The sequence below is a fragment of the Trichomonas vaginalis genome, chromosome V (assembly GCF_026262505.1).
Source record: "Trichomonas vaginalis G3 chromosome V, whole genome shotgun sequence".
Classification (NCBI taxonomy): Eukaryota; Parabasalia; order Trichomonadida; family Trichomonadidae; genus Trichomonas; species Trichomonas vaginalis.
Window position 1 is genome coordinate 18,957,400 of NC_067207.1, and position 20,556 is coordinate 18,977,955.

General features: G+C 34.1%; 10 protein-coding genes across 10 annotated transcripts, besides 4 other annotated features; 5 read left to right on the forward strand and 5 right to left on the reverse strand.

The window, feature by feature from the left end:
* Window positions 1-62: 62 nt before the first annotated feature.
* On the forward strand, window positions 63-920 carry TVAGG3_0362820 (organellar and viral DNA polymerase type B; the record flags this gene model as incomplete). Its single annotated transcript, XM_051231491.1, has 1 exon — window positions 63-920. A coding segment is annotated over one exon (858 nt), but the record flags the coding sequence as incomplete, so codon positions are not given.
* A 1,122-nt stretch (window positions 921-2,042) lies between these two features.
* On the forward strand, window positions 2,043-2,462 carry TVAGG3_0362830 (uncharacterized protein; the record flags this gene model as incomplete). Its single annotated transcript, XM_051231492.1, has 1 exon — window positions 2,043-2,462. The coding sequence occupies one exon, from the start codon at window positions 2,043-2,045 to the stop codon at window positions 2,460-2,462; it is 420 nt and encodes a 139-aa protein (XP_051101222.1).
* Window positions 2,463-2,494: 32 nt separating this feature from the next.
* Window positions 2,495-2,974, forward strand: TVAGG3_0362840 (uncharacterized protein; the record flags this gene model as incomplete). Its single annotated transcript, XM_051231493.1, has 1 exon — window positions 2,495-2,974. The coding sequence occupies one exon, from the start codon at window positions 2,495-2,497 to the stop codon at window positions 2,972-2,974; it is 480 nt and encodes a 159-aa protein (XP_051101223.1).
* Window positions 2,975-2,993: 19 nt separating this feature from the next.
* TVAGG3_0362850 (protein of unknown function, DUF4106 family) lies at window positions 2,994-3,443 on the reverse strand (the record flags this gene model as incomplete). The annotated part of the gene is made up of 1 exon (XM_051231494.1): window positions 2,994-3,443. One exon carries the CDS (start codon window positions 3,441-3,443, stop codon window positions 2,994-2,996), a length of 450 nt encoding a protein of 149 aa, XP_051101224.1.
* Window positions 3,444-8,218: 4,775 nt separating this feature from the next.
* TVAGG3_0362860 (protein of unknown function, DUF4106 family) lies at window positions 8,219-9,637 on the reverse strand (the record flags this gene model as incomplete). The annotated part of the gene is made up of 1 exon (XM_051231495.1): window positions 8,219-9,637. A coding segment is annotated over one exon (1,419 nt), but the record flags the coding sequence as incomplete, so codon positions are not given.
* A 148-nt stretch (window positions 9,638-9,785) lies between these two features.
* Window positions 9,786-11,477, reverse strand: TVAGG3_0362870 (protein of unknown function, DUF4106 family; the record flags this gene model as incomplete). The annotated part of the gene is made up of 1 exon (XM_051231496.1): window positions 9,786-11,477. One exon carries the CDS (start codon window positions 11,475-11,477, stop codon window positions 9,786-9,788), a length of 1,692 nt encoding a protein of 563 aa, XP_051101226.1.
* Window positions 11,478-13,185: 1,708 nt separating this feature from the next.
* Window positions 13,186-13,869, forward strand: TVAGG3_0362880 (glycine-rich protein family; the record flags this gene model as incomplete). Its single annotated transcript, XM_001302945.1, has 1 exon — window positions 13,186-13,869. The coding sequence occupies one exon, from the start codon at window positions 13,186-13,188 to the stop codon at window positions 13,867-13,869; it is 684 nt and encodes a 227-aa protein (XP_001302946.1).
* A 287-nt stretch (window positions 13,870-14,156) lies between these two features.
* On the forward strand, window positions 14,157-15,230 carry TVAGG3_0362890 (uncharacterized protein; the record flags this gene model as incomplete). The annotated part of the gene is made up of 1 exon (XM_001302944.1): window positions 14,157-15,230. The coding sequence occupies one exon, from the start codon at window positions 14,157-14,159 to the stop codon at window positions 15,228-15,230; it is 1,074 nt and encodes a 357-aa protein (XP_001302945.1).
* Window positions 15,231-15,311: 81 nt separating this feature from the next.
* TVAGG3_0362900 (GTPase protein) lies at window positions 15,312-15,948 on the reverse strand (the record flags this gene model as incomplete). The annotated part of the gene is made up of 1 exon (XM_001302943.1): window positions 15,349-15,936. One exon carries the CDS (start codon window positions 15,934-15,936, stop codon window positions 15,349-15,351), a length of 588 nt encoding a protein of 195 aa, XP_001302944.1.
* A 186-nt stretch (window positions 15,949-16,134) lies between these two features.
* Window positions 16,135-16,239: a mobile genetic element.
* A 251-nt stretch (window positions 16,240-16,490) lies between these two features.
* Window positions 16,491-18,088: a mobile genetic element.
* Window positions 18,089-18,232: 144 nt separating this feature from the next.
* Window positions 18,233-18,885: a mobile genetic element.
* A 148-nt stretch (window positions 18,886-19,033) lies between these two features.
* Window positions 19,034-19,129: a mobile genetic element.
* A 1,049-nt stretch (window positions 19,130-20,178) lies between these two features.
* On the reverse strand, window positions 20,179-20,496 carry TVAGG3_0362950 (uncharacterized protein; the record flags this gene model as incomplete). Its single annotated transcript, XM_001302942.1, has 1 exon — window positions 20,179-20,496. The coding sequence occupies one exon, from the start codon at window positions 20,494-20,496 to the stop codon at window positions 20,179-20,181; it is 318 nt and encodes a 105-aa protein (XP_001302943.1).
* Between the last annotated feature and the right edge of the window lie 60 nt (window positions 20,497-20,556).

Below are 20,556 nucleotides of genomic sequence, written 5' to 3' on the forward strand. Positions count from 1 at the left end.
TTCCCGAAATAAAAAATAAAGTTAGTTTTATTTTTTTTATTTTTTTATTTTGTATAAAAGATATGATTTCAACAATCGGCACAACAACAATTCAAACAACAGCACCAAACTCGTTAGTCATGAATCCTATGTCAATGTTAGTAGAAATGAAAAGCTTCATTCCTTCTTCATATACTTTTGAAACAGAAATCCAGAAGATAAAGCAAGAACTTTTAACAAGTAATTTAGACTGTAGTGCGAAAGATGAAACAAATGAACAGTATCTTTATGAAATGCAGGACCTCATCGACCATTTACCCAAATTGCCTGAAATCCAACAACAAAAACTCACTATTCCTGAATTCGATGAAATAGAAGTGAAACCAACTGACTCAGTAGAAATAAAGAAGTTCATACGAAAGGTAAACTATGAGTTTCTAGGATTTCATTGCAACCATAAGGTTATGGACAAAGATTGCGACATGGTATATAAGAACATCTCTGACATATATAAATCTGAAGAATTTAAGACCTACGACAACTTTGTTTCGTTAGTTGCTGAATGTGTTTGGGAAATAAGAGATGAAGATAGAAGAGGTAAAGTATGGAATAAACAGATAAAACCAGCAACTTTTGAGTTAAAGAAAACCATTGACGCTTTAGTTGTTTTAGCAGGTAAGGTTTCAGAATATAACGCAAAAATGAACCCGCAATGTTCTAAATGTAAAGCAGCAATGAGGAGATATAACTACTCCGTCAAAGAGATAGAAAGAATGAGAAACGACTATGCAGACTTAAAGAAAGAAGCAGAAAAACCAGCAGAAGATAAAATGGACATGTTAGAATTTCTGAACAAAAACTATCCAACAGCAGAAGATTTCCTTCTATCTGACGTCAAGAAGAAATATAAAGAAACCTTCGGTATCGTTAAAACATTCGATGTACTAAAAGAAGAAATAGAGGCTACAAAACTGTTTAAAGTCATGAACCATCGCAACATATACCATGTAAAACGCTTGTAAATAGTTATGTTAGAAAAGAGGTTAGAAAACGTGTTAGATCTAACATGTTAACATAAACTTTATTTTTGCTGAATTCAGCACAAATTTCATGAGTTTTGTGTGTTTTAGACCATGTTAGAAAAGAGGTTAGAAAACGTGTTAGATCTAACATGCTAACATAAAATATATTTTTGGTCATTTACAATGAAGTCTTGACAAAAACTATCCAACAGCAGAAGATTTCCTTCTATCTGACGTCAAGAAGAAATATAAAGAAACTTTCGGCATTGTTAAAACATTCGATGTACTAAAAGAAGAAATAGAAGCTACAAAACTGTTTAAAGTCTCACGAATTCATAACGTTTACCATGTAAAACGCTTATAAAATAACTGGGGTAGAAAAGAGGGTAGAAATGAGGTTAGATCTAACCATCTACCCTAAAATATATTTTTGCTGAATTCAGCAACAAAAATCATGAGTTTTGTGTGTTTTAGACCATGTTAGAAAAGAGGTTAGAAAATGTGTTAGATCTAACATGCTAACATAAACTTTATTTTTGCTGAAAAATGACCAAATTTCATGAATTTCCTTAAGATAGAAAAAATAAAGTTAGTTTTATTTTTATTTATTTTTTTATTTTGTATGTAAGGACAGATATGTCAACAACAGAGAACACAACAACAGTTATAGTCCATGAAGCTATAAATGAAGAATATGAGTGGGTTCAGTATAACAAACAACTCCGTCTCATTCGTTCGGTCAAAGACGATATGTACCAGATGCAAAGTATTTTGACAGCATGTTTTGCTCCAGATACCAAACATACAGACGATTGGTTCAAAAACCAAAGCACACAAGAACTTTTGAGCGAAGCACAGCGAGACCGACTTTTTTCGGGGTCGCCTAAAACTCATGAAAATCGTAAAAATTTGCCAAATGGTTTGAGAGGTTGGTATGTACATAGACTTCTTGTAAATGCTGTTGCAATGTGGGCTTCGCCTCGTTATGCTTGGTATATTTACAGACTTCTTGACGAAATTCATAGACAAGAACGTGAAGAGATGGAAAAGAAACTTCAAGCAAAAGATGAAGTCATTGAAGCAAAAGACAAAAGCATTCAGAAAAGAATACCACGTTCGGTACCAAAAGGAAAGGAAAAGAACTATAAGTATATGATTTATACTGAAGAGTTGGAGAAAGAAGAAGACAGAGATATGGTTATGTTGCATTTAGTCAGAAGAAACAACAAAAGCTTTTACGACCTTGCTAAGATTTACAAATCTGACAGAAATTGGTTCTATCGCGAAAACTTACCGATTTCAATGACACCGAATGAAGATGTGAAACAAATAGTTCAAGATACGTTACCTCAAACACACTATGATATTAAAGGTTGTACAATACTTACATTCAAAGAAGACTTACCGCTACTGAAAGAAAAAATAACAGAGTATTTTGACAACTTCAAACAAGTAGGGTAAATTGCACTCTTTATTTTTACGCTTGACTTCAGATGGCTCAAGTAGCTCAATTAGGTAAATTGCCTCGTCAAATCCTTCTGGCATTCCGAGTCCTTCCATCCGACAGAAAAAGTCCTTCCATCCGACAGAAAAAGTTTTTCCTTCCGACAGGAAAAGTTTTTCCCGACAACTGGAAAAAATTTTCCCGACAACTGGAAAAAATTTTCCGGACAAAAGAAAAAATTTTTCCTTCCGACAGGAAAAAATTTTCCAGTTGTCCGTCCGTAAACCATTCAAATTTTCGAAAATTGAGAACTTTTTGGTCGAACTTCAGAAAAAGTTTTTCCTTCCGACAGAAAAAGTTTTTCCTTCCGACAGAAAAAGTTTTTCCTTCCGACAGGAAAAGTTCTTCCTTCCGACAGGAAAAGTTTTTCCTTCCAACAGGACACAAACGGATGACTGACGTTCCTCTTCCTGAATGCCTTCCAAAGCCAGAAGAACCGACAGCCCCAGCACCACAACAGACTTACTAAGACTAAACACTTAGATTTTTCAAGCTTGACTTTTTACAATTTGAACTTTGTTTGCGTAGATATGAATTCTGAAAGAAGTATGAGGGTCTTGTATGACTTTGTACTTCTCCCATAGTTCATGTCTGTCAAACTTACCTGCCATGGACTCTTTCATAAGTTCCATGAAATCGTCTTCGGACAATCCGGGGAAAAGTACAATGTCAGTAAGTATTCTCTTTACATCCTTACTTAAACTCTTTGCTGTCTGTACACAAATGACAACTGAGATGTTAAAGTGTCTGAGCTTCTTAAGAATTCGACACATATCTTGTTCTCTATTCTTTAACAAAGGATGAGAGGCGAAATCATCTAAGATAAGAAGACATCTATGAGGGTAAGTCTTCCAATCGTAAGATTGCAATTTCTTCGAAATGTATTCTATCTCTTTCTGTTTGTTTCTGAAGTGTTTCTTCTCTAATATTCTCTGCATTTCCTCATTTGGGTCTTTAAACTTAGAATTTATATACTCATTTATAGCATTATACTTCAAAACTCTTCTTTGGTACTTCTTTATCCAATCTAACAACTCAGTATCCTTTATACATACTAACTTAGACTTCTTTATAATATCTTTGAACGAATTGACGGTTTGGTCAAATTGACCAGAAGTACTACAAATGACAACTAACTCATAGAATGGGTTCTTCTCATCTAGTTCTTGTTGTTGTGCAGCCATTTTAAGATAAGTGAAAGTCTTACCCGACCCAGGTGGTGCAATTAGACCTGTTATACCATTCTGAGCAAATAAGAACTTGTCATGTATAGGCTTTATCTGAGCATTTTCTAACTTCCTCTTGTTCTTGTTTAAAACATTCTCAAATTTCTTGTCAATGTCAGCAAACTTTTTTTCTAACATATTTTTAGAAAAATTAAAATTTTTATCTTTTAGAAAATGTCTAGCGATTTCGCTATCTATATTCGAGACAAGCTTTTCGACAGCAAAACATCTGTCGACCATAAAATCTTACATAGTGTAAACAAGAAAGGTGAATTTGTTCTAAAGTTCTGTTTCTGGAATATGACAAGAACCATAAAACATTAAGCAGAGCAGTCTTAAAATTTGTCAATGACAGACTTGTTGACAGAGATTGACGCCGATTGGAAAGATGAAGTCCAACAAAAGTTCTTAGAATGCAAAGAAGACACATGCGCTGTTCTTGAAGATGAAATAGAAAACAGAATAGAAGAGCTATTAAAGGACAAAGAACTTTTACATAAATATAGTTGCGCCAAATTTGACATAACTCCACCAGAAAAGAAGAAGGAAGAAAGAAAGAAAAGAAAGTAGAAGAAGAGAAGAAAGAATCTGAACCAGTTCCAGAGAAAAAAAATTTGACATGTAAAAAAAAATTTTATTTTTAGAACATTTCTGGGTCAATGTCAATGTTCTCTTCCTCTTTAGGAGCAAACACTGGCTTAGACTCTAAAATCTTTTTACCCAATTTACCTTGAACTTCAACTATCTTAGACTCATAATATTCATAGTCGTCTGCTTTCTTTGGTTCATAAGGTATAACAAGTTTGTATGCTTTGCCTTCTTTAAGGTTGAGAACCTTCTGTCAAACTTTCTTTGACTGCTAACAAACCTTCTATGTCTAAGTCTTCAAATTTCGCACCATTTTTAGTCACAATAGCAAACTTAACTGGTTCGATGTTCCAAACTTTGCTGAATGAAGACTTTTCAAAATGGTAGAAGTAAAACATTCAAATATGTGAATGGGTCTAGTCTTCTTCTTTAAGTCCTGACATGTACTTGTTTACTGAGATGAATTTGCCATCTTTTCTATCGGATAAAAAAATATTTTTTTTAAAAAATTTACTCATAAAAATTTTTCTTTGTATATACACCATTCTGTACGTCTAAAAGACTTTTGACATTTGCCAAGAATGTTCGTTTAGACGCTGTCATATAACCATATTCTTGACAATATTGTTTATACGAATCGTACAATGACCTTTCATCTAAACACTCAAAGTCAGTTTCATCTATGAACAGTTCATATACACTCTTGTTTGCTTCTAACAATGTTTGTCTCTCTTCGGTATGTGGAATTTGTCTTGGATTGAACTTAGAAATATCTAATGTCATAAAGTATGAGAACAAGTGGTTGTAAAAGTCAGATGTCAAAGTTTCTGCTAAGTCGTCAAAATATTCTGTATCTTGCATATGAGCTTCTGACGTTCTGACAACTACATATCTTCTGTCAGAACTTTCTAACTTCATCGGAACAGAATTGTTTGAAACCATAATGAAAGTTTGCAACATTTTCACAAACTCTTTGGTCTTTATATTTTCTTTCAACAACTCCAAACTTTGTCTGTTATAAGACTCTTAAAAGCATCTGAGTTCAAAACTTTTGTTGTATCTATACTTTGAAGTTCATTGCAAACTATAAGTTTCATATTCTCTATTGAGGAGTTAAACTTGCCACAGATGTTTTCTAAGTTTGTCATATTCGGATTCGAATAGCCCTCTAACAGATTTGCACAAAATATCTGTAAAGAATGTGTTCTTACCAGTTCCTTGTTTTCCAATTATAATGAGAGCAGTTTCATTTTTAGCACTTGGATGTTGAGATGTTTGCAAACCAACATAAGATATACTCATAGACTCTTCGTTCCATTGCATATAATTTCTTTGACATGGTCTAACCAAGCTTCTATAATATTTTCTTTCCATTCTACTTGTTCGTATTTATATCCAGTGAGATAGAATAGAAGTTTGGAGAAGGTGTATAGAACTTTATACCTCGAACTGAAAAAATCTTCTAACTTTGACAATAAGATATCCCAAGCATCTAACATCTTCATGCCAACTTGTACGACTTTTATTTTCTTAAGTTTCTGTCTACATTCTTGTTCTGAAACTATTGTTGCTCTTGGTTTGTTAAAGACAACATCCCATTCTTTCATGACATAACATTCTGGGGCAGAGTCAACATAAATGACTAAACGTTTCAAATTCTCGACTGCTTTGTTATAGTCTCTAAATGGACACATATTTCTGAATGCTTGGAAGTCATAAAAATCTGAAACATCTATTCTGTACATTTTTATAAAAATAAAAAAATATTTTTTTTTATTCTTGACTTTGTTGTTGCATTTGTTGCATTTGTTGTTCTTGAGCTATTTGTTGTTGAAGTTGTTCTTGTAATACAATACTTTCACCAGTTGCATCTTCCAATTCGAAACTTTCTGCCGTCATTGACAAATACATAGGACATAAAAGTTTACAGGAAACAAAGTTTGCGTCAACTAATGTCAACGTTATACTTGCCAAAGTGTTTGAGTTCACTAAGGTTGAAAATTCTGCATTCGAATGAACAATAGGCAAACCAGCAGAGAAAGTATTGTTTATACGCATAAGTATCTTTTGGTCATAATAGTTTCTGTCGACATTCGAATAACACTTTGAACCTAAGTTTGAAACAATATAAGATTGGTGTGCTTAATGTCAATGGAATAGACATTCCTTGTATGACACCTTTTCCTGTTATAGGAAACTGTTGGTAGTAAAAACCAGAAATAAGTTTTGTATTAAGCTCATATCGTTTATAGTAAACTCAGTCGGACATCCAAACATAATGAAACCTGCTCTAGTTGCAGCACATGTTACACCCGTCCTTAAAGTATTAAATAAGTCAACAAAACCTGTTGGTGGTATATCTGAGTAAGTATCTTCAAAGGAGTATTTTTTACCATTCACAACAATAAAGTCTTCTGGTGTCAAAAGAGCAAACAGGCTTTAGTCGTCATTGTGTTTAAGGTTAGTTTACAATACCGTCCTTGAGGACTTTGTAAGTTTGTTGTTATAGAATTATATGACCCAGGGTTTTTAGTCGTAATAGTATAAACATATATCTTCTGCCATTTATATATATTTAAAAGTTTTTCTGAAAGTGGAGAAGAACTTCATCTAAACTTTCACATGGCGTTTCTTGAAGTTCTCTGTCTAAGAAGTTCAAATATTTTGTAAAGACATAGAACTTTCCTTTGTCTACACGAACAAACAAAACAGGGTCTTTCATATCGTTCAAAAGTGTGTAAAGTCCTTTACATGAAATAAAGTCTATATTATTTTCTCAAACATCTTTCAAGAAGTTTTGACATTTTACTTAGCAAATAAATTTTAATGAAATGTTGTGGTCGTCAAATTTTTTATGACGTCTGGGAAACTATACTTAAGTTCAACGTTTCACCTCCTTTCATAACGTATATCTTGTCACATGACATTATATGAAACACCACAGCAACTAATGTCGGGTTCTATTTCTTTGATGTTTATATCGTCTGCCTCTGTCAAAAGTTTTCAATAGTTCTTTCAAGACTTCATGAGGCAATGACATATGAGTTCACTTTACAGGGTTGTGTTCGACCAAGTTTAACATTATACTTAAAGCTTGACAAATCTTCTCCTGAGTTTGAAGTTTGTCTTTCAGTTGTTGGTAGTCGTTTCGAATATCTGCAACAGAACTTAAGTCTCTGCTAACTTCATATGTTGGTTGTTCTTTTACAGGAACAATTGTTATACCATGTTCGTCTTTGTATGGTTTCCCCACTTCAACATCTCTGTCTTTGACATTGACAACAACACTTTGACTGTTTGTTGAGTTGGTGAATTTAACTTCACATCTGCCACCGCCATAAACCTTTTGAAACACTCACGCTTCTATTTTCGGAAATGACATTTTACTTAGAATAAAAAGATGGACGTATTCGAGTATCTCTTCGAATTGAAGCAGAACAAAGTTTACACACACAAACAATACAAATACATTGACAGAATAGTTCTTTATACAAACAATGGTAAATGTTATAGAATAGCAATATTTGCTGAACCAAAATATTTCCATAAAGCAAAGAAAGTTGGTATAACCGAGATGGTGAAAGTTCTTGACGTTGACAAAAATATAACTTCAAAACTTACAGATATTTCTAAAGGAAAGTTTATCTTACAATATTATGTCAAAACTGGCGTACTGTCAATATTTGACGGAGAGAAGTCAGTTCAAGAACAACTTACTGACCTGCTGCCAAAATCTGCTCGATGGAAGCTGTCGTTATGCCAATCTGAGGAGCCCCAGCAGGTTTCATCGAACGAATCTTCAAAAGAGCATCTTCCGTGAAAAGTGCTATTGGTTTTGTAAACTTCTTTGCTCTCAGTTCATCTGGACCGTCTCTGTCACCAGTATATTGTATTTGTACAGTACCAACAGTTGAAATACCACCCATAAAGTCTTCTGAGTCAGCAAATGGAATGCCAAGCCAAAAGTTTGAACGGTCTCCATTTGTATATTGAGTTTTTTGACCTCCTGTATGAGTCCATACTTTCACATATGGCATAATAGAACTTTGCATTTCAGGGTTAATGGTTGTTGTGAAGTTGTTGTTAAAGTTCATAGCATCTAATGTCAAGTTGTATGACCTCATATCCTCAACTGTAGAATATTCTTCTCTTGGATAATATTTGCCATCTATGTTTATATGATATTTAATACCGGGGTTGTAGAAACAAGAATAGTCATTTATAGTTCGTCTGAACAGTACAAACATAGTATCTGCATGTTTCATTGCAGTTGTTAAAGCAATATCTGTTCTTGCACCTGGGTCAGCACTTTGGTTTCCAACTTCACCTGCAAAGTCTTTGACAGATATTTGGTGTATAGGGAACATAAGTGGAACTGCAATATATTTGGCAGCTAAAGCATTTGAAATATCTGGGTCCAACATATAGACTGCAAGTCTGCTTTCTATTCTCTTGCATTCAAACTTTTCGCATGTAAACTTAACTGGGTCCCAAGCAGTTCCAGCAGCATTGAAATAATAGTTTACTTCATTGTTGAAGTTTGAGAAACCAAAGTCTAAGTCAACTTTGTCTTTGCAAAAGTCACAGAACTTGGCTCCACCAGTTCCAGCTACAGTAATGCTGAATGGGTCTTGTGTTGGTGCAATGACTAAGTTATTTTTGCTTGGAGTAAGTTCGATAGAAATTTTTCCTGCCCAGTTTGGCAAGTATCTTAAAAACCTGAAGATGAGGAAAGATGACAAAGGAACTCTAAGTTTCAGTTTTACTTTAGTGGCAGCAGTTCCATCTGAACCAGAAAGGTTAACATAAACTCCTGGAACGTTAGGGTCAAGTCTTCTTATTTTCTCAATATTTGCATACTGGTCTGTTTGTTCTCTAGCTTGTGGTTGTACTGAGTTTCTCAAAGCGAACCATTCATAGTTTGCCCATGTTACTGTTTGAACTAAGTCAGAGTTAGAATATATCTTATATCCCATGAAAACTTCTGGAGCATATTGGTATCCGACATAGAAAATTCCATTGCAACCTTTCTTGTCAGACAACTTGGCAGAAGGTTTTATTTCAATGTCTTGTTCCACGTATAAGAATGAGTTGTCAATAGAAATAATATGAAACCTGTCGCAAGCAATATCTACTGTTGTTGAAGAACCTTCTCCAAACTCACCTACGTTTCCATAAGAAATAGTAGTTGTATATTCGTAAGTTCCAGGAACTATTTCTGACCTTCTAATGGCATTGTCGCATTCGTTATACCATTCGGAAACATTTCCGTTCATGGCATCCAAAACTGTTGGCGTTATATTCTGAGCGGCGTACATTTCATATGGGTAAAAATATAGAATAGTTGGATTTATTTGTCATAATTGTTTCGTACCAAGCTTTACTTTCTTCCTGACTGAGTTTCTAACTCTTCTTTTTCCTTCATTGCCACTACTTTCACTAGATGAAATTACTTCTTCACTACTTTCACTTTGTTCTACTCTTCTTCTTTGGTGTCGCTTTTGGTAACTTGCCCTCTGCTTCAAGTTGTTGCATCTTTGCCTCATGTTCACCTAGTATGTTGTAAATTTCCCATGTCCTTTTTGCCTTTGGGCTCTGGTCGCCCATCTCAGGTAACCTATATCCTAGAAAGATTTTGTCATAGTTTGTATTTGAGTCTTCGCGTATTGTTTGCATGACTCTTTCCTGAGTTTCCGGTTCAAGCTCTTCAAACAGAGCTTGTCCATATGGAATAAGCTCGTTTCCAAATATATGTTTTTGTAGCCATTCTGGTTTTCTTTCCATGTTACCAATAATATCTTTTGTGAATGGGAAAGCTTTTACCCAACGTTTCAGTCTTGCGTCATTTATTTCTGTAGTTTCCAAAGGAGGGACTTGTTCGTTTCCTTCAGGCTCTTCTAGCTGTTGTTGCTGAACTATTTCTTCCATGTCTGGTTGTATCTGAACTTCTTCCTGTGGAGTTTCTTGTACCTCATCTGGTGGTATATAAGTTCCACCAGCTGGCACATATGTTCCATCTGCAGCATAATGTCCTACCTGACTTTTCGTTTTTAAGAAAGCATTTACTAGGTCTGTTTTGGTCTGTTGCAACTCTTTTTCTTGACTTTCCACAACAGTTGCTCTAACGGCGTCATAGGCACTTTGAACTGCCTGTCTCGTTGCTGCATCTGTTATTTTCGTCATATTTTGTGCTACTTCTCTTAACTCGTTGTCGAAACCTTCAGACTTCAGTTTCTTTCCAGATGAGAAGTCGTTCACTAGTTTCACCTTACTATGAAGAGCTTCGAAGGCGTTCTTAAAGTCAGCATTCATTAAAGCTTCATTTGAACTGTCTTCATCCGCTTGTATTTTTGTCCTTATTGACCCTATAAGTTGGGCTGCTTTGGCGTTGGCTTGGGCATCTAACCAGTCATTATTAGCTTTTATATATTCTGCGCTTTTCATTGCCTTTTGCATGGCTGCGTCGTTATTTTTACTTTCTTGTGCTAAGTTTTCATACTGTACGGTTTGGTTTTGCAACTGTAAAAGTTTTTCTGCCTTTACATTTGCTTCAACTTCTTTTTTATACTCATCGCTATCCATATATGTCTTCAGGGCTTTTTGTTTTATCTCTTCATCTTTCAGTACTTTATATTGAGTAGTATGGTTTTTCAAATTTATAACATCTTGTTCCATTTTTGCTACTTCTGCTGCTTTTTCTGACACTTTTTTCGCATATTCCTCTGTACTTAGTTCTTTCAGTTGTTCTTCTTTCTTCTTTTTCTCTACGTTTAACTCATTGAGTTTCTTTGTGTGTCTGTCATATTCTAGTTTCTTTTCGTTTTCACTTATTTGTTTCTGTATGTCTATGTTTGACTTTTTGACATCTGTTATTTGATTTTTGAGTGAACTCAAATTCATTTGACTTTGAGGGTTATAAGCTGTTCCGTCTGCAGCTCCACCATAGCCTGCCATTTTCGCTAAAAGTGCCGCTCTTAAACCTCCACTCTGTGCACCAATAACTCGGTTTAAAAGCATAGGGTTGCTTGACATTTGTTGCAACATAGTGGGGTCATTCATCATTTGTTGTTGCAACTGTTGTTGTGGTGTCAGTTTTACTATTGGATGTTTCAATGCTCTCTTCCTCTTACGTATATTCTTACGTAGCTTACGTGGCATTTTAAGTGAAGTAAAAAACGGTTTTTGACAGATGTTTATATGACACTTTTTGTTTAGCACAAAAAACTATCCGGTCAAAGTGTTGTCAGTTTTGTAAAATAACGGTCCTATCTTGTTTTAAAATGGAGAAAAGGCTTCTCAAAGTATACTTCCTTGGAACGCCTGTAACTTTTCCTGTAGTGACGATAGACCCTTATTTGTCCGGACAAAGTTATACTAAACATCTTCAGGGCTAGAGGGCACGAAGTGCCTGGAGGCCCTCCGAATATAAACTTCATTTATACTAAACATCTTCAGGGCTAGAGGGCACGAAGTGCCTGGAGGCCCCACTACCTTTTTTTTTTTTATTATAATGCCATTTTGGATCAATCTTATGATATTTCAAATCTTTTAAAATACACTCATTCATAACAAATAGTTGCCCTAGACATGTGCGTAACCTCTGTGTACGATATTCCAACACCTTACGACCTGTATGCAAGTTTTTAATTATTGAATAAAAAAACAACAACATACCGTACTTCGAGTATAAAACATGTATACCCTAATAAAAACAAAAATTAGGACATATTTGATTTATGATTTCTTTTCACAAATCGAAATTTTGATCTCTCAATTTTAAACATTTTTCAAAAAAACTTATAAATATATTTCTTATTGTATAATATTGAAAAATAAATCATCATGGATGAATATTACTAGTACTTCAGAATTATTTATTTTTTCGATCTAAATATAGAAATAATATCTACTCTATATAAAAATAACAATTATTTAATTTTATTGAAATTTTTATTATTTGATTAATATATTTTATGTGATATCTTAAATAGCAATAAAAACTACACCACATAGTTATTCTAGGGTACCTTCATCTACTTCTAGAATTATAGGCTCTGGATTCGAATTTATGGTGCGCTATTGATAAAGTAAATTTCTCCATAGGCCCCCAAAAAATTGACAACCCAGGAATTATAGGGTATAAGATTAAGATCAATGCTATGCAATGATTTCATCTATATTGTAGCAAATTCTTGCTGGTATATAGCATGTCCGAAGTTGTATTTATGTATATTAGACTTGTTTTATAGATATTTTTTCAGATTAATCTTGAGTAAGATCATGATGAATGCATCTGACAATATAAAATCATTCTATAAAGTAAGGTTTATAGTCTAAAATCTCTATTTTTCATGAAGTATGCGCATCTTGTTTGATCCAATAATAAGTCAATATTGAGTCTGAGGTTTCATAATGCAAGGCTGCTTAGTTGTCAATCAAGTATTCCTTATATGATGCCCGAAAGCAGGGCATCAATGTTATATATCCGCTGAATGTTGCACATGATAACAAAAAATATGTTTTTAACTATCCTTGTGAGGATTCTGCCAAGTGCACTGAGTATTCGATCGAACTCCCGAGAGGGAGTTATCGGTTTGAATTGTATGGTGCATCTGGAGGGAGTTATAGTGGACAAGTGTCTACATTTCACAACAAAAGTGGCGAATGTTTGTCAGAAAGCATTGTTTCTCTTTATAACGGAAATACTAAATGTGATGATTCGTTTACATACGGCGGTGCGGGCGGTTATGTGCGCGGTGACATATTTCTTAGGCATGCAACACAAATTTATGCTACTATTGGCGGCAGCGGACGATATTTGAAAAATACCGCATGTGCATTGTCTACTTGCTACAATAAGGATAATATGGTCCCTGGCGGATATGGTGGAGGTGGGAGTTCTGGTGGACATCCTTATGGATCAGCGAGCGGCGGTGGCCAAACATCTGTCATGTTTTTGAATAACTCTCTCTATAATCGAGTGATTGTGAGCGGCGGTGGTGGTGGAGCTGATGATATTAACAGTTATGACTCAAGAGGAGGCTCTGGTGGAGGTATTGTGACCCAAGGTTGGTGGACAGAAAAAATCTATGTCGATGATTACGTCGCTAATTCAACTTTTGGGTTCACTTTTGGAACAGGAGAAGCTGCCTCGCCACAAAAATCGCGAAACCCGAACGGTGTGCAAAAATTTTGTAATCTAGGCGATAAATTCGGTGGCGGTGGTGGCTGGTATGGAGGGTTCTCAAGTAATTATATCAATGGTGGATGTGGTGGTGGCAGTTCTTGGGCATTGACTGAAGATTCTATTGTATATGATGGTTTGATTGAATCTAGAGATGAATTTTATAATAATGCTGTTTCCCAAAAATATTCTTTTGATAAAAACTCTGGATTTCTATTTTATAATGTTGTTCATGTTCCAGGAATCTGGCAAGGGAATGGAAAATTAGTAATTACCATTCTTCCTTGCATTAATTGCAACACTCATCTCATTTTATATCGAATGCAGTTAGGATTTCTGCTATTTCTAACTTTTGCATTTAGTTGAATATGTTTTTGTTCTCTAACTCAAATCCATATGAGATTAAAATTGATTTATGTTTTAAACTAAGAGAATGATAGGCATTTTATATGGGCATTGTGTTCATGAGTTTGATAGCTAACAAAGTTGGTTTGAATCGATGATGGTAATGCTGAAATAATAATTGGAGAATAAATATTAAATAAAATTTTGACCTGTAATTATTTTGGGAGAATGACATCAAAATTAGCGCAAAATAATAATAGGCGCCAAAAATTAAACGATTTTTTTGATAAAAAACAATTTTTCATCAAATGGAGCATTTAGCACGTGCTGAGGAAGCTCTTTCTAGTCTTAAATTATTAATACACCTCTATCAAGAAGGATTACCTCTTGATGGATCTTCTGTATCGGAAGAAGAGTCTCATATCTCAACAATTTCGTACGTCAGCAATGAGAAATCCGGAATGTCACCAAGTACAAAGGAATCAATTAAGAGCATCGATGAAACTGATAAAAAACTTCGTATTTCACAAGAAAAGCGCGCGAATAAATTAAAAGAAAAAACATCAAAATCATCATCTCCAAAGGCAGAAAAAGAGTCAGGTAGTCGAAAGAGTCCATTAAAATATAATGGTCCTGAAACAAAACCAAATATTAAAGCAAATTACTCTCCTGAAGCAAGCGGAAATTCAACACTTTCAGCTTATTCCAACAGTAAAGGTGGTGTTGCAAGTTCCCAAGCTGTTGGTGGAGAATTTAGCTCTGATAATATCATTGCTCAAGATGATCACCTTCCTCCTTACAATCCAGACATTGACGCTCTTGATTCTGATGAATTCAATGAGAGAATCAGGCGCATTGCCAATTCTAATTCTTCTTCTCCAAAAACGGATAATACTCTTTCATCTCCTTCAAAGAGCGCGCAGGCAACACCACAATCAAATAAGTCACAGAACGAGTCTCATCCATCTAAAAACAATTCTGTTACTCCAAAGAATGACGGAAGCAAAGGTCAACAAGATAGCATCATGGAAGAAGAAGAATCCAAGGCAGATTTGGAAGCACTCAAGGCTCAGCTTAACCTAAGTTCTGGATCATCAGAAGCTGCTGAAGATCCAAAAGGAACTCTAATGAACGTTTCTCCAAAAGCAGAAAACCTTCGTCCTGGCCATTGGTCCGAAATAGAAGAGGATTCTGATAGTCCTGCTGAAAATGGAAACAGCTCCGAGTTGCATCGTTTGGATATTCCTGTAGATGAAGAAGAATCAGATTTCGTTCTTCAATTAAACAGCGAGGGATCTTCTGTGATTAACGAACCTATTGTCTTAGAGATTCCTAAAGGTTTATCTGAAGAAGAATCGAATTTTTCTGTGGAAGATTTGTAATTTAATCATTTTTCAAAATAATTATAAAAATGTACTTATTTTTAGAAGAATCAATACAATAGTAGTTAATTTTTATCTATATCGCTTAAAAACAAAAAAACAAATTATATATCTAAAATTAGCAGCATGATGATGTATCTTTCTTAGGAGCAAATCGTTGCTGATCGGCTTTTCCTTCGTTCTTCGATATTGAAAGAAAATGTTCTGCTATTTTTTCGAAAATTTGTGTAATTCCTTCACCAGTTTTTGCGCTGGCTTCTAAGTAAGCTGCTCCTGATTTCTCTGCAAGAGCTTGAGCATCTGAAACGCTAACTACGCGATCTTCTTGTCTATCAACTTTGTTACCAACAATTACTACGTAATGACCAAATGTTTCAGAAACATCGAGTTCTCCTATCCAAAACTCTACTTCTCTGAAAGATTCGATGGAGCAAACGTCAAATACAACGACAGCTGCTTTTGCATCGCGATAATAAAGCTTTGCGAGTGAGCGATAGCTTTCTTGACCTGCAGTATCCCATACGTTCATGTTAACTGTTGATGTACCGCATTTAACTTGATAAGTAGATAAAGCAGCTCCGAGTGTAGGAGTAACGTCATCAGGAAAAGATCCGAATATAAGACGTCTAAGAATTGATGTCTTCCCAGAGCTGGCTGCTCCAATGAGTACAACTTTCCACTGGGTGCCGTAATTGAAAGGAAGCATTTTTTGAATAAGCGCACAGCGATTATTTTTTTGTCTATCGGTGAAAAGCGAATGTAAATAAGATATTCTGACGGACTATTAGAAACTCTCACATGTATTATTAATCTGGAATATCTCCTCTACCTTATTATCTTACATCCGGTTCCAAAACATTCTGCTTTTGGTTTCAAATTCAAATTTCGAATATTCAGAATTTTTGGGGCGGTGACAAATTTGCCCAGCCAGTAAAGTATTCAATTTTTTTGCATTTTTTTAAGGGTGCACACGAGAGGATCATGTAAACTTCAGAATTTAGCTTCTTAAGGGTGCACCCATATGTACGTTTATTTGAGAGGAGGAGGATTACCCTCTCAATTTTGAGGGATTCGTTAGTTTATTTTCTCGATGAATATGCAATAAAATTTGATTTTTACCTTATCAATATACTTCATATAATATACACATGTTCATGTAAAAACTTTTTCCCAAAATCCTCAGGAATTAAAGGATTTTTGAATTTTAAGAATTTTTTTCGAATTTTTTCGAAAAAAAAATATTTTCAGAACAGCCTTAACTATAGATCCGTATTTTTCCCAAGTGAGCGGGGTATCTCCAATCCCAGCCCTATCGTCCTCCCAGTGTCAGTTTTCAATATAAAATCCAAATTTTTTTTGAAAATAAAAATTTCGAGAAATTTTTCTAATTTTTTTTCTTTGATTTCAATAATTCAAAATAAATTTGGGAGTAAAAAGACGCTATTTAATGAAATTCATATGAGTGAATGTGGATAAATACTCTCAAAACATACAATTTATCTATTTTTTCTTTATATTATCAACTAATTAGTGATAATTTTTTTTGAATCAGATTTTTTTTCATTAAAAACATAATATATAACACAACAATGATGCACACATACGTATCTACACATCAAAATATAAAGCTTGTTTTGGTCTGGGCATCCCAACCCAAAATTCTTTAAAAATTGAATAAAATTGAATACTTGGGGCTGGGATACCCATCCCAAAACCGAATTGAATTTTTTGAATTAAAGAATATATTTATGTATTTATAATATACATGTGATGTCTATAAAAAATACTAAATTCTAAAAAAAATTCAATTTATTCAAAACGTATACTAAGTGATCACTTCATTAGTAGGATCAGCAATCCTACTAAATGGTGAGAACGCCACTAACTCAAAAGGGAGTCCTTGGAGCTCTTGATCTCTTGTCAGTAGAGTTCATAATGAGGCATGGCATCTACTGATTAGAGATCAGAGCAATCCTACCTTACCTTCAGGAGCTACAAAGCTCCTAATCGTTACGAGAGGGAGCCTTGGAGCTCCTGAAGCTCATCAGCAGAGGCTATTTACCATTTGGGCCTCTTCTGATGAAAGATGCGAAACACGTCTACGAACCAGGAGCTTCAAAACTTCTAATCCTTACTAAAGGGAGCTTTGGAGCTCCTGAGTCTCCATCAACAGAGTCCCAGATGGTAAATGTCCTTTGCTGATGAAAGATGCGAAACACATCTACGAACCAGGAGCTCCAAAGCTCCTAATCCTTACGAAAGGGAGCTTTGGAGCTCCTGAAACTCCTTTTACTATAAAATAGGACAGTTTTCTTCTGAGGTTCTCATCAAATCTAAGACTTCAGAAGAAAGCTGTCCTATCAATGTATACTTACACTCTCATGGACTACAAGTGTACAATTTTAAGGCAGAGATTATCCGAGGCCTCTCATCAAATGAGGGACCTCGGATAATCTCTACCTTAAGTAGTCAAATAACTTTTCTCACTATTTAGGAACAAAAGAACAAGAGTTGGAGTACTTTAAGGCAAGATTCTTCCGAAATCTCTCATCGAATGAGAGACTTCGGAAGGACCTTGCCAAATCCTTGAACGCCAATATCCTTGGAACTGAGCTAGAACCAGGGAGAAGTAGCATACTATAGAGCACGATGGTAATCTCGGAAATGCTTATATCGCCCCAAGCACAATATTTAAGAAGTCTAACTCATATATACAAGAAGTCAGGCTGAATAGATATTGTGCATATGGTTTGCAGAACTCTCATGATATTTCAAATTCATGTTATCCCAAAAAAGGTGACACTTTGGGTGTATCGTCCATCCCAGGGATGCAAAAATCACATCACCTTGGATCTATAGCCTTAACGGCTAAGATTTAGGAACAATGTTAAGTATCAAAAAGAAAGGAGGTCTGATATAGACAACATATATCGTTGAAGGTTGAAAAAATCTCTAATATTTGAGCCCAAAATTTCAAATTTTAATTTTTTGAAAAAAGAGGCCACCCGTATGTACGTTTATTTGAGAGGAGGAGGATTATATTTTTGAAAGGGTGAAACATTATGAATATGTTAATTATATAATAATATGTATTATTATAAAAAAGAAAAAATAAAGCACGTTAAAATTTTTCTTTCTTGATTTTTTACAAAATCTACTTAGAATTATGCAAAATATGACTAAATAATTATAAATTTCAAGTTAAATTTTAATTTTGATAAATAATTTAAATTTCAAAATATCAAGTTCAGTTCGACTATGTATGTAGTAATTCCTCAATAAAGTGCCAAAACCCTATTAAAATATATGAACATTTTCAACATTTTAATGTTTTTATTTAAAAATTTGTTGGAATATGAGCTTCAAACAATTATTATGTAAATAAAAATAATTAAATATATGTATTTATTCGTATTACAACCGTAGTAAGTCGATTCTTCCTTTCTTCTACTGAGATTTGAATTTGATTTCGAATTGTAAAGAGATTCAAAGGGAAAATACTAGCGGATAAAAACTACCTCCATGAAAGGGTCATAATGGAGTCAAGTTGTATTTTTTGATATTTTTTGCTTTTCGAGCCTAAATAGGTAGCCAAGATAATGCCTAAAAATAAGGTTCTAAATTCTGAAGTTTACATGATCCTCTCGTGTGCACCCTTAAAAAAAATGCAAAAAAAATGTAATAAAATAAAAAAATTTTTAGTATCGATAATCTGAAATATGTTGTTTACTTAAGCCGCTCGCTTCGCTCGCGGCTTAGTTTCGTAATTTCATACAATCTTTTTTCGAATCTGTTCTTTTCTTAAGCCGCGAGCGAAGCGAGTGGCTTAGTTTCGTAATTTCATACAATTATTTTTCGAATTTGTTCTTTTTGTCAACCGCGAGCGAAGCGAGTGGCTTTTTATTTTTTAAAATTTTTTTTCTTTCTTACTTTTTTTTCTCCCCCTTACTTACAAATTTGATAGTAACTTACCAAATCTCTCTATCATATAATAATAAATTAATCCATTTTTTGTTTCAAATCTGACACTTTACATTTCTGACATGTAAACATGTCACTTTTCACTTCACCTCACTGGGCAAGTTTGTGCCCCCTCAGAATTTTTTTCAATTGGATTTCATATTTTTTGTGATCCATATTCGGATTCAAATTTGACATAAAAATAAAATCAAGAGATGATGCGTCAATAAGAAACCAAAAATAGCATTTTTACTCTCAGTAAAATTCTATGAAATATGCGTTTGGTAATCTTTGCTCAAACGGTGCAATGAAATGAATTGTAACTCCATGAAATTGTTAATTTGTGATGCATATCAAGCTAATTCATAATGAGTTTTGAACCTGACTTCGATAGAACGGACGGATTTGCCATGATCCGCTTAGGTATGGAATACGATATAAGTACATACTGTTGAAAGTTCAAGAGACATATTCTCTTGAACTGGAAGAATGATCTTATAAAAATTTTCATCTCGATGTAAAATTGATCATTATATTGGTTCATAATCTATTTTGAAGGCTTGGTATGTAAATTTATCATCTCATTTCTCTTAAAATGAATACAATTTACTGTTCATATATTTATCAATTACTTTATAGGATAAATGTGAATCAAAATATCCACACTTATAGGAACTTAGGATGAGAAACTAACCATTGCAGAACTTTCTCGTTAAGTTAATAAAGTACACGAATAACAGAGTAAAATCATTCCCCTTTGAAAAGAATTCCTTACAAATCGTAAATGGAAAAGAGTATGAATTAAATAACAGCGAAATTAACGTAATTTATTAGAATTTATATAGAAAAGTAAAAAATCTAACAAATATTAAATATATTTATGTAACAAATAATAACAATTCATTAGTAAAGATATTGTTTTGATATATCAGTCAATGGTTTTGTTTGTAGATTGAGAAAAAATAAACGTTATATAAACTGCATAAATTCATGCTTCGTGTTGTGTATAAATGCACTGAACGTCAACATTAGGGCCTTCACAAGTTAATGTTGCGTTGTCAGATGGTGAAAACATTAAATTTGCCTCATGCTCCCAATCTTTACCGAGAATCAATGATGCAATAACTATTTTGTTATGAACTTCTCTTTTGTCTCTTGTTTTAGTATTTATCTCTGCAAAAATATTTAATCTCTTGCCGATATTGTCTGATACGTCAGAAATAACACTAAAGCCTTCTACGCGAACAAGGCAATCTCTGGCAATTTCGTGATCTTTCCCTGGAGAAATGATGAATGACTCCTCCATGAATAAAAAGTGACATGAGTTTGCATAAAAACATTAAAAACTCTATTTGAAGATGTTTTC